Here is a 12,359-nt window from a genome sequence, read left to right as displayed (position 1 = left end):
CAAGAGGACTGGAGCGGGGGCAATGCTGCTGCGTGGTCGTGGTTCCCTGACATAAGGAGTGCACGTGATTGCTCAAAAATAGGACATACCAGTGGCCCTTTTCAAAAGCATCCTTCCAGTTGTTACATGAGAACAAGACCGACTTTCACAACAGTCGCCGAGGAGCCGGCTTTCCGTAGGTGGCAGGGCAGATAGGAAACGCCTTTCACCTAACCGGGGCCGAGGGCTTTCTCTAACAAGATGCGTACTTCGGGGACGCGCCCGACTTCCGTGATACAGAGATCATTTCCTCCAACGATAAAGCCACTTAAAAATAATTCTTATTTTTAAATGTCCAGCCTGGGTAGTGGAAAAAGGCCCCAGAACCCAGACGGGGGGGAAAATCGGCATTCACCGAGCTTCCTTCTCGCCTCCGTGGGGGAGGGGAAGCTCTCGAGGCCACCCTCCCCCACCCACCCATCCCCAACGGGCCAGCCCCGCAGTAACCTATTTTGTATTTTTAAAAAATTACATTTGGATCTCTCAACAATGCTGAAAAAGCTTTTAATCCTGCTCTTTTCCCACAAGCGGACAAAGGCGCTTCCTGGCAACCGTGCTAACCGTCCGTTGGGCTTTTGAATCCGGCGACCTTTCGAGATGCCCGACCCAAAGCTTTGGCGCTCCTGCTCCCCCCGCCCGCCCTTCCACTCGTTCGCCTCCCTCATGTGCCGGGCTGCCCCCCACCCCGGATCCATCCTCACTCGGCCAAGCCCCTAGGACCTGGCGGTCTCGGGAGCAGGGCCCCCAATGCCCTAGGGGACAGGTCCTTGAGGAGAATAGGAGTGGGAGGACACCTGCGACACAACCGCCGCGGGCGCCCCCAGGCCCTTGCGCGCCTTCCGGCAGGCGAAGACCACGCCTGGAGGTATTAAGGGAGCGAGTCCCCTTTCTTTAGTCAATCCGCTTCGGCTTCTTTCCCCCACAGGCCAAGCGCCAGCAGCCTAACAACGCACTCACCATGCTGCAAGCGCTACCGGTCTCCGAGACGCAACTACACAACCAGTCAGCTCGCTCGCTCCACTCGGACTAATTCTCCTCCTCCGCCCCCAGCGCCTCATAAACACCTCCCTCCGCCAGATCCCTCCGCCACATGCCAGATAACGGAACATCACAAACGAGTCCCGGCCCTTTCCCCCAGGCACCCCCTCCCCCCCGCTAACTCTTCTCGAGAACCTTTTATCCTCCACAGTTATTTGCTCGACGATGCAAAGGGTAAAGAGAAGTGGACAAACGGACGACGTAAGTGGTTTTCATTCTCCGGTGAGCCGTTAAAATGCCCTCAGAGAGGCGCCTGAGGGGCGCTACTTTGCGGCGCGGAGGAGCATAGTCGTAGAGGCGCGTGTGCTACGGCTGTTGCGCCGGCCTCTGATTGGCTGGTTTGTACCTGCAATGCGTCACTCGGGCTCGCAGCGGCCGCCGCGGGGACGCGGTGCGGATCCTACCGTTGCTGCTCCGGCCTCGCTGTCCTGGCGACTGCGCGGGGCGGCAGGTCGATTTCCCTGCGCTTGTCTGGAGAACCTTCCTCCTCCACGCGCGCTTCCCCGCCACGCTCGCACGTGGTTTGCCGCCCGTTGGGTAGGGGTAGACACCTGAGTGGATGTAGAAAGACGTCAGGAAAACCGTACCCCGCGCTCACCTTTGTATTTCAGCCTCGTGGAGGCCACACATTTTACATTTCGCTCCCTCACAAAACCCGTGAAAATCTGGATCAGGGCAAAGGCAGCTGCTCAGTTGACTAATCTGAAAAGGCCTTCCGTTATACTTCCCACTTCGCCTTCCTTGACAGGGGTAATTTACCAGGGAAAAGAAAAGTCAAACCCCTCAGTACCCGAGATTCTGTGCGGTTAGTCACTCCCAATAGCTCCTTGGTGCTGTGGAATAATTGGGTTCTGGCTTGCAGTCAGTCCTGGGTCCGAGTTTTGGTTGGGTCACTTCCTTAGATGTATGACCTTGGATGAGTTATTTAATTTTTAGTCTAATTTATAAAATGGAGATAATAATGCCTATCAGATTATTGTGAGAATTAGAATTATATGACTAGAGGCCTGGTGCACAAGATTCATGCCCTAGGGGGGAGGTCCCAGGTTGGGGGGGGTATCCCTCAGCCGGTCCTGCACCCCAAGCTGGCAGTTGTCCATCCTTAGCGCTGCCCCTGAGGCGGGAGAGGCTCCCACCAGGTCAACTGGGCTCGCCAACCGTGAGCCCAGCTTCTGGCTGAGTGGCGCTCCCCCTGAGCGTCTGCCCCCTGGTGGTCAGTGTGCATCATAGCAACCGGTCGTTCTGCTGTTGGGTCGATTTGCATTTTAGCCTTTTATTATATAGAATTAGAGTGAATATAAAATGTTGAAGCACCTGGCACAGGGTAGGTCACTGTAATATATCTTCCCCTCATAATGAATTTGCCCTTTTGGGTCTCTAATCTCCCCAATTTAAACGGACATTTTAAAAACCGTATGACAGCTCCTTGGAACTGGAATCCTTGTTTGTGCACTGTTTGTGGGGAGTCAGTAAAATGGATCAGCCTCTGAAGAAAACAGCAGGTAGTTCCTTTAGAAATTAAAAAAAGAATTACCAGATTGTCTCTGCAATTCCACTTATAGGTATATATATCCAAAAGAACTGAAAGCAGAATCATGAAAAGATATTGGTACATTCATATTTATAGCAGCATTATTTCAGAATAGCTAAAACGTAGAAGCAACCCAAATTCCCATCAATGGACTAATGGATAGGGAAAATATGATTACAATGGGATATTACTCAGCTTTAAAAATGGAGGAAATTTTACAATATGCTACAACATGGATATTAACCTAAGGAAAATAAGTCACAAAAAGAATAAATACTGTATGATTCCATTTACATGAAGTACTTAGAATTGTCAAAATCGTAGAGACAAAGTGGCTGCCAGGGGTTGGGGCTAGGGGAATGGGGAGTCGTATAATGGGTATAGTGTTTCAGTTCTACAAGATGAAAAAAGTTATGGGATGAATAGTGGTGATGGTTGCACAGCATTATGAATGCATTTAATGCCAAAATTAAGATGGCAAATTTTGTGTGTATTTTATCACACACATTTTTTTAAAAAATTATCTCCTTGGCCCTCCCCAAAATAAGCACGGGTGTCCATAACCTGGAATATTTAACAAACAGATAGTGAACACCTACTGTGTGACCTCAATTTGAATATAACAACTGTTACCATAGAGGGGGGCTTACAAGGCACAGAGGAGAGGATCTTAGCTTACCACAGGTTTTAAAAAGGATTCCTAAAGATGACTCCTAAATTAAGTCTGACATGGTAAATGGGCAGGAAAAAAAATGGGAAGGTGGGGAGGAAGAGGGAATCAAAGTTTGGATGAAAGAAAAAAACAACAGCAAAGGCTCAAAGGCATGCAATTGTATGACTTGATGTAGGAGCTGCCAGTGATTAGGCATTACTAGAGCCAGCTGAGCTTAGAAGAGGGCACTGGGAAGTTAGAAAGGAACTAGGGTTTAATGCTCAAACTAAATTCCTTAGGGTGGTTGTTGGTAGAACAGCCATCTGGAAAAAAATCATCTTGGGCCATATCAAGTCCTTCGAATTTTCTAGTAAAAAGCACAAATGTGTGGACCTTTTAAACCTAGTGAATAGCATTTCTTAGCAAGCTAACTTTAAATCATTTCTTCTGAGAAGAAGGTTCCCTCCAGAGCATCTTCATGCCCAGCAAGACCAAGACCTTTTCTAGTGGCTATCTGCACCCATTTGTAAAGCTTCAGTAGAATTCAACCTTTTTTAGCCAAGTTAGACATTTTCAAATGCCTTCAAAAGTATTTCCTTTACTAGGCCAGAGATGGATTTTCTGTCAGTCATGCAAATCAGGCATAAAATAAGTGCTTTTTAAATTAGTATCGGCAACCCTGTGACCTTCCTTTCAGATGAATGATTGTTCAATGAAAACTCAGGACCCTGTGCTTCTGTTGTCCTGTGGTGATGTAATGATGCCATGGGGGAAAGGCATCCTACAAATGAAATACTATTAAGAATGTTATTTAAAAGTGGGTACCTCTGCTCCAGAATCTGAGCTGAAAACAGAGCCCTAAGGCCACCACTGCTCTGCATTCTGGTAGCTCCTAAGTCCATACAAGGTATTGTTCAGAAATTCCTCCTCAGATGGAAGAGCCATCAATAACCTTTTCCTTCAGTTTAGTCACTAAAAACATTCCCTCTTTACACATTATCCTATCAGTATTCAGTGATTTACATATGAAATTTTTAATGATGGGAAATTGAATGACAAAATACATAATCACCTCCTTTAGAAAATGAATGTTTTTAAAGAATTGATATAACGAGCAGGAGCTTAAGTCTAATATACAGGCGCATGCTTAGAGATGTATTATTGACTCAAGGAGCTTCCAAACAAGTATTTGGTATTGAAATATGCCTGTTAAAGAAAATACAAAGAACTTTCTGGTTTCTTGGGTTGATTTTCAGTAAGGCCTATCTACGGAAACTTCCTTGCCTACCTCTCCAAGAAGAGAAAGAAAATGAGGGGTGAAAAGTCAAGACTTACTTTTAAAGCCATTGTGGTTTTTGTGTATTTGCGACTGTGCCAAGTCAATTTATTTATAGATCATTTGTCTTCCACAAGATGACATACAGTGCAGCCTGACTTTGGCAATTGCCAGCTGAGAAGCCAAGTTAGTGACAACCGCTACATCAAGGCATTAGGAGGTAGCTGGTTGTATTTCTATTTCCCCCTCCTAACCAGTGAGATCTTACAGCTTTCTACCTTTGTCTGTCTTTGTAAAATGAGTATGCACTTCCTCTCCAGGCCTCAGTTCCTCAATTTGCAGAACACAGATAACACAAGTCCGGTCCTTTGACATTTTCCATAGCTTTTCTCCTTCAGCCAGTTGTGCGAATGAACAAGAGCAGAGGACAATCACAGTGGCATTCTTGACTGTAAGGCCTGTGTAATTCTCTACAGGTGAAAGAATTAAACCCTAAATGACTTAAGGCATCAATAATATTGCATTAGGTTCTCTCCTGTGCATCTAGAATACTTGTTATGTGCCAACTTTTAGAGAATTGAGAAATAATACTCAAACCATTTTCTTGTTCTTTGATTTGGATAAGGAGCCCTGCTTGAGAAAGTTAAGGTATTTTCTTACAGGATTATCGGGCAAAACAGAGCTGGGACTGGAATTCAACCAGGTCATGAGAATGTCTTTCCACAGCGTCCTCAGTTCAATGAGGGGTGAAGCATATAGGAAAAGAACTGAATCCTCCAGACATTCCGAATGGGTTTATGCTCATATACACACAAGAAAAGTTGAGGGTCATTAACTTTGATATTGACACTGTCATTCATTCATTTGCTCATTCAAAAAAATTTGAGATGTCAATTTAGGAGGACCATTTATCTAGATTTGCCTAGGACTGAGGAATTTCCTGGGACAGGACTTTCAGTGCTAAAACCAGACAGTCCCAGGCAAACTAGGGTCACCCTAAACCATTCATTCAATAAATACCAGCAGCCTATTATGTAATATTAGAGGCTGGGTGCACGAAATTCGTGCAAGGGCCTTGGCCCGGGCCCCCGCCCACCACCACTGCTGCTGCGGCCGGGGGCCTCTGCCATCTCTGCCTCTACCTCTTCCAGCTTTGTCCAGATGGAAGGACGTCTGGTCTAATTAGCATATTATCCTTTTACTATTATAGAATAAATGTGCTATGATAATGAGCACAGGAACCCGGTCATTGTTGCTCAGTAGTTGAACATCAGCTCATGCACTAAGAGGTCACAGTTTGATTCCCTGTCAGGTCACATGCCCAGGTTGTGGGCTCGATCCCCAGTGGGGGACGTGCAGGAGGCAGCTGATCATTGAATCTCTCTCATCATTGATGTTTCTATCTCTCTCCCTCTTCCTTCCTCTCTGAAATTTAAAAAAAAAAAATTTAAGTGCCTCCCTCTACACTGTCACCCCAACTATTTGCAGATATCTGGATGCACTATATAGTTTCCTTCTCCCATGTCTTTGCTCCAGCTGCTCCCTCTGCCTGGAACATCCTACTTCCTTTTCCCACTGCCTGCTGCACGTAGCTCATACTTGGCCCAAGCATCATACTCCCTATGATGTCATCCTTACTCCACCAGCCCTCTCTCCTGGCCCCAAAGAGAAAAAATCACTCTCAAAATATCCTTACAACATTTTAAGGTAGTATTTCTTTACAGGTTGTCATTCCAACTAGGTGGAGAGCCTTCAGGGTCTATAATATGTTTTTGCTGTCACTACCTTGCAGGGTGCTGGGACATAGTTGATGCTCAGTAAATTTTCTTGAATGAATAGATGGATGAATGGACAAAAATAATTACTGTTTTGTACATGCCTTTTTCATATGGTTGCTAATAAGCCCTCAGAAGATTTTGTATGAAGTATGAGTTCTTATAAATATTGCAATCCTTTTTTTATCAGAGAAAGTAGTCAATAGGATAATTTTGATCTCCTTATATAGTTTATTATAGTTAAGTCAATTTGAAAATGTTAAATATGTACTTAATCAAATATAATTTTAAATTTTCATCTTTCTTGGGATTATTTTGCATGTCATTATACAATAGCTGTTTATATAATTTTTAAACTGTTTTTTCCCCATCTTACTTAGATAATTTATGGTTCAGATTATATTAGCTTGATGAAATTAAGAAACAAAGCAATTAGCATCACATAATTAAGCTACAATAATTGTGCTTTCTATCTGAATGGTTTCACAGAAAAGGTGATTGATGTTGTGGTTGGTATTGTATTGGCAGTGTGGGGCCTACATGGAGGTATGAATTCTCTGCTGTGGACCTCACATTTTATTTTATTTTTTTTTTAAGACCTCACATTTTAACTTCAATTTCTTCATACCAGCTTGGTTTTTTACTATTATTTGGCTGGTTTAACAGGGAAAAAAATAGAATTCTCACTCTCAAGATTGGGAAATTGGCATTACTGGGAGTTCTCTCTTTCCTACTTCTCATTGCTTTCCATTCCACATCTAACTAGCCAATATTTCTAGGTTCTGCTCATGGAACTTGGAGTAAATCATTGTCTGCTTTGAAAAAAGATTTTAAAATGTTCTAAACTAAATTCACTTTCCCCTCTGGATGAGAAAATGGAAGTCACATATTGAAAACATTTTTATTTTACCACCACATTCTCATTTTCCCTGGGTCCAAAGTAAAATAGCCCCTGCCATTCATGTGGCAGCTCAAAGAGACATAAATGTGCCCATATCACAATAACAGGATTAATTGGGAATGAGTTTTTATTTTTCCAGATGTAAGCTTATTTTTTTACTTCTGAATATTACTCAGAAATTTAGTTCTCAATTTATTTTTCAAAATTTCAAATGCATAGAAAATTTGAAAGAATAGTACAATAAGCCATTCATATACTGACCACTTAGATTCAACAATGGCTGTTTGCTTTCTTTTTTGTCTTTCTCTGTCTCTCTCTCTCTACACATACACACACACAGAAGGATGTGCTTTTTTTGGATGAACCATTTGAAAGAAAATTGCAGACATCATATTTCAGCCCTATATTTCAGCATAATTCTCCTAAGAATAAAGATATTCTCTTACAAAGCCACAACACTGTTATCACAGTTATTTTTGTGTGTTTTTTTTAAAAATCCCTTAATTACCTTAGATCTAATCTATACTTTAATGCCCCTAATTGTCCCCAAAATGTTTTTTTTTTCTAATTAGGATCTGACAAGGCCTGCACTTTGCAAGATTACATCGTATCTCTGTAGACTCTTTTAATTCTTTTAATCTAGATCAGTTTTTCCACCTTTGTTTGATCATAACATTTGTATTTTGAAGAATCCAGGACAGTTTTCTTTTTATAATAGCCACATTCTAGATTTGTCTGATTGTGTTCTCATAGTGTCATTTAATTGTTTCTCTGCCCCCTATATTTTCTATAAACCAGAATTTAGTTCTTAAAGGCTTTGGTTGAAGACTTTGGGAAAAAACATTTCACAGATAATATTGTATATCTCACACTGCATCATCTCAAGAGCACATAATAGTCATTGTTCCATTTTTAGTGATGATAAATTCGCTCACTTAGTTAAGATGACTTCTACCAGACCTCATCACTATAAGGGTACATTTTTCACTTTCAATTAATAAGTAATCTGTGGGACAGTATTCTACCACCATGTAAATATCGTGTTTTTCCCAACAACTCTTCCTCTAGTGATTTTATCATTCACTCATGAGTCTTACAGTATAATTACATTGTGAGTTACAAAATGGTACTTTTTCTAATTCTATGGTCCCTTCTGTATGCATTAGCTGGCATTCTTTTTTGTAAAGGAGTGCTTTCCTTTTCTGAACATTCCTACTAACTGGTGGATTTTTTAAAAAATTCAGGGTATCCTAATCAATTATATTTATTTTAGTTGTTGGTGCTCAAGTTGTCCCAAATTTTGCCAGTATGTACTGTTCAGCCCAATTCCTGTGTCCTTTTGAAATACCTCCAACAGTTTTTGAGTAGTTTTTTGCTTTCTGGCACAAAATGTTCCAGGCTCACCTTGTACTTTCTCTGCTCGGACCTGGAATCAGTCATTTTACTCAAGGATCCTCAGAAATGTTTAATGCATCCTTTTTTGGTTTTCATTCCAAACTTTTAAAGGTCATCTTTCTGTATTTGTTGTATTCAGCCTATCCATAAACACTTCAATGGCTTTCTCTTAGTCCTCAATAGTTTTTCTTCTCAATATCGCTCCTATCCTGGACTCTTGCTCGAAGTGCTCAATTCTTTGTGCTATCTCTGTGTAGGTCTTCGCGTTGCCTCTAGTCTTTCCCAAGGTGTCATACCTGTGGGTGTAAAAGGTGAGCACTGGGTCAAACTGGAAAATGGATAATATCACAAAGGCCATTAGGAAGCTGCAGGTGGAAGGCCTAGACAAGCAAGGCCTTGACAAGGGATAACTGGCTGAATGCAGCTATCACTGCCCTTGGCAGGGAGGCCTTTCACCTTCCCACAGCCCCTGCTCTCATCCCCATACCTGCTTCCTCAAAGACAGAACTTGGGGAAGCGGGGGTGGGTGCAGGGTCTTTGCTTTAATCTCAGAGTTCAATGCTTGTGGTAGGGTGATGCCAAGGTCAGGAGAGAAAAGGGGAGATTACTGCCCTAGGTCTCTAAGACCATTGCAGTAAATCATATGAACTATAAGACTATTATTTTGACTATTTATATAGAAAATTCCCATGTTAATTTTTCTCATGCTTATGTTTAAGTTTTTGTGTTTGAATATATTCTGTCGGGATTTATTACTTTTTTAGTAATAAATGAAACTGGAATAATTCCTAGTTATCTTTATCATGTTAAAACTCTTAGTTTTGCACCAAACTGCTGATTCCTTCTATAACTAGTGGCGTTATCTCCCAGCAAGCACTGCATTATACTTCTCCCACCCCAGCAAGTGCCTCCTGGGCTATGTCCTCTTCTGTCTCCAAGTCATTGGACATCATATAGAAGATCCATCACTGCACAGGGACACAGGGGTAGGGATTTGTATCCAAGTAACCACCAATTAGCTCTATGATCTTGAGGTAAGTTTCATGGCCTCCTTGGACCTCAGATTGTAAATCATTCACATGGTCTCTTGATTTTAAGGTCCCTTTTAGTAGGTCTGGGGAAGAGGGAGAGAGACAACCTAAGAATCTTTCTCCTTAAATTATAAATTGAGTAGAAACAGAGTTTAAAGGTCATTTAATGTAACCTTCTAATGAGAAAATTAAGGTCCTAAAGATTAGGTGATTTGCCCAAGGTCCTGCATCTAGTTGAAGGAAGAGCCAGGTCTGGAACCCAGTTTCATTGATTCCCAGTCTAGACCCTTCTTTACTTTATAAGAGTGACTTCCACCTCCACACTCTTTAAATACTGCTAACCCTCTATCCCAGCCATAGTAACTTCAGTAACCCCATTTCCCACATTCACACCTGTGTGTGTGTGTGTGTGTGTGTGTGTGTGTGTGTGTTTCACTTCCAGTTATAATTATAGGAGTTAACATTTTTTTAAACACTATATTCTAGGTTCTTTGCTAAGCTTTTTACATTTAGTATCACATTTAATCCTCATAGCAAACTTATAGGGTCAGTTCTACAACCACCCAAGATTACATATGGAATAGCTGAAGTTTAAAGTATTTACATAATTTTCCCAGTCACATAGCTAGTAGGTCTCAGAGTTAGATTTCTAACTCATCTCTATCTGAATTCCAAACCTACCCATAGCACTTTTCTGTCTGTGACTACAGTATTCACAGACAGAAAATGGGAATTTGCCTTGCTTTCATTGTATAGGTCTAGACAGACACTCCTGAGGTTGCTACACATTTATGAGTAAATAGTTTATTTGTATTTCTTTACTAGACTTCAGAATTATTGAGTCAACTTAAAAGCTTGAAGACAATAAATTTAAAATTAGTTTGGTCGGTGGCCCAGTTTAGTTTAATCTGAAATCCCCAAGTTTCTTTATTGGAGACTGCTTTGAAGTTATTGATTAAGGAGTGAACATACTACTGTCATTAACAGTGAAATCCTTTCTTCCAAAACCGAGGTTGGGTAATGACTTCTTATCCACCAGAACTTTGTATCCTTACACCTAGAGTTTTATGATATAGTAAGACAACAACAACAAATGAGGGTTCTTGGGGAGAGGTAGAATCTTCTCTCTTTAGACAATTAGCTTTTCCAGCTCTATAGACAATAACTTTAATATATTATAAAGTATGCCAACTGGCATTGAGACAATGAAAATAAATGCCCCCTCCCACCAAGGTCCTCCCTAGTCTCAGCATTCAGAGATACTTCATACAGATACTAATTTCTTTTTCAGTGTTTTTATTTGTGCAGTGCATTATTCTAGTAGGCACTGGGCTGTGAAAGTTACAATCCTTTTGTGAAAAATTGAAATTGAAAGGTTTTCACAATATGACAGGCTTCTGGAGGACCTTCTTCCAGAGGTTTCACTCTTCTGACAGTCTGATTCTCTCTACCAGGGTCTGCTACATGTAGTTTTCTAAATTACCAATGCAAAAATTCCCCCTGACTTTGAGGGAAGCATGTTGGTAGTTCTGTGGTATGCAATGATCTAATACCCGGAGAGTCTGTTACCATGCAACCAAAGCTAAGGTCAATTATGATTCCCATCAGTGACCCTCAGCATCTCTCATGCTGTTCACTGTAGTCTATTTTGAAGAGCAGACACTTTAACATTTTTAAAGGAGCCAGAATTATCATTCAAATGATAAACTGCCACACAGACAGACATTCTTTTATGATTCATTGAAGTGCAGGTCTTAAGAGGTTATGCATTCCGTCTCAGTGTTTATTAGAGATAGTGAAGACAAATAGATCAGAGAACAAATCAAACACTGCACATCATAGATGCCAAGCTCAACAGAATACTCTAATATTAATATGTGGGCTATACAACCCCACTGGGCAAAAGCATGTTTTATTCAGGAAAATAAGGAATCAAGCAATCTCTCTATAGAAAGCCATTTACAGCTCATTTGGAAATTGAATTCATCATCTTTAATAAAACCTGTTTATACCAACGATGAAGGAGTTTCAAATAAATACGACTGAAAGCAATGATAAATTAGCTTCCTAGCCTTTATATGTTTATTACATTGTAATCATTCAAACCCACTGAAATCAAATTTGTTTTACCAATTTCCTAAATTCAATCCAATGAGTTCCTGGTTCTTACACAAAACCAATTCATATTGTCAGGTGACAGCAAGAAACATTAATAGCATGCTGGTTCTTACTATCCAAAGGGACTTTACTAAGTGTAAGTAATGATACAGGCTTTTATCATGCAGCTATCTATTATTTAGATGTACATTCTAACCACATGCTCTGATACCCTTAAACTGGCAGTGAAATAAAAAGCTGACCCTGGGGAATATGTCATACCCAGCATATTAAAAAGGATCCCTAGGGCCTCAGGAAATAAAGAGCTGTGCTGGAATTTTATTGAAAAATCATGATGACAAAGCCCTTTCCATTTAAAAAAATCACTGTTCATCAACATCATTGAATCAAAGGCTGGAAATGAATGGAGAGGTGGTCTCATTTTGCTCTTGGCTGGGCACCTAGCTTTGGATAACACATTCACATAACCAGCTTCAAATCAGGTCAGGAGACTCTGCTCAGAAAATTCCCTGGGACAACAGGGACAGGGTTCCTCCTCCGCAGAGGCCCAGGCTCAGCTGACGCTCCCCGCTGCTGCCTGCAGTAGACCTACTTCTCCCTGAC

General features: G+C 41.4%; 1 protein-coding gene across 1 annotated transcript in view; it reads right to left on the bottom strand.

Moving 5' to 3' along the window:
• The window catches only part of CALM2 (calmodulin 2 (phosphorylase kinase, delta)), a 14,446-nt gene extending 13,285 nt beyond the window's left edge, over positions 1 to 1,161 (bottom strand). Inside the window, exon 1 of the mRNA XM_006778623.2 lies at positions 997 to 1,161. Coding sequence (XP_006778686.1) covers positions 997 to 999 — 3 coding nt within the window. The 5' untranslated portion in view covers positions 1,000 to 1,161. The remainder of the gene's footprint in view (positions 1 to 996) is intronic.
• Between the last annotated feature and the right edge of the window lie 11,198 nt (positions 1,162 to 12,359).

Source organism: Myotis davidii, unplaced genomic scaffold (genome assembly GCF_000327345.1).
Source record: "Myotis davidii unplaced genomic scaffold, ASM32734v1 scaffold6, whole genome shotgun sequence".
NCBI classification, from domain to species: Eukaryota; Metazoa; Chordata; class Mammalia; order Chiroptera; family Vespertilionidae; genus Myotis; species Myotis davidii.
Note: the sequence above shows the minus strand (reverse complement) of the source record. Positions and strands in the feature narration are given on the sequence as shown.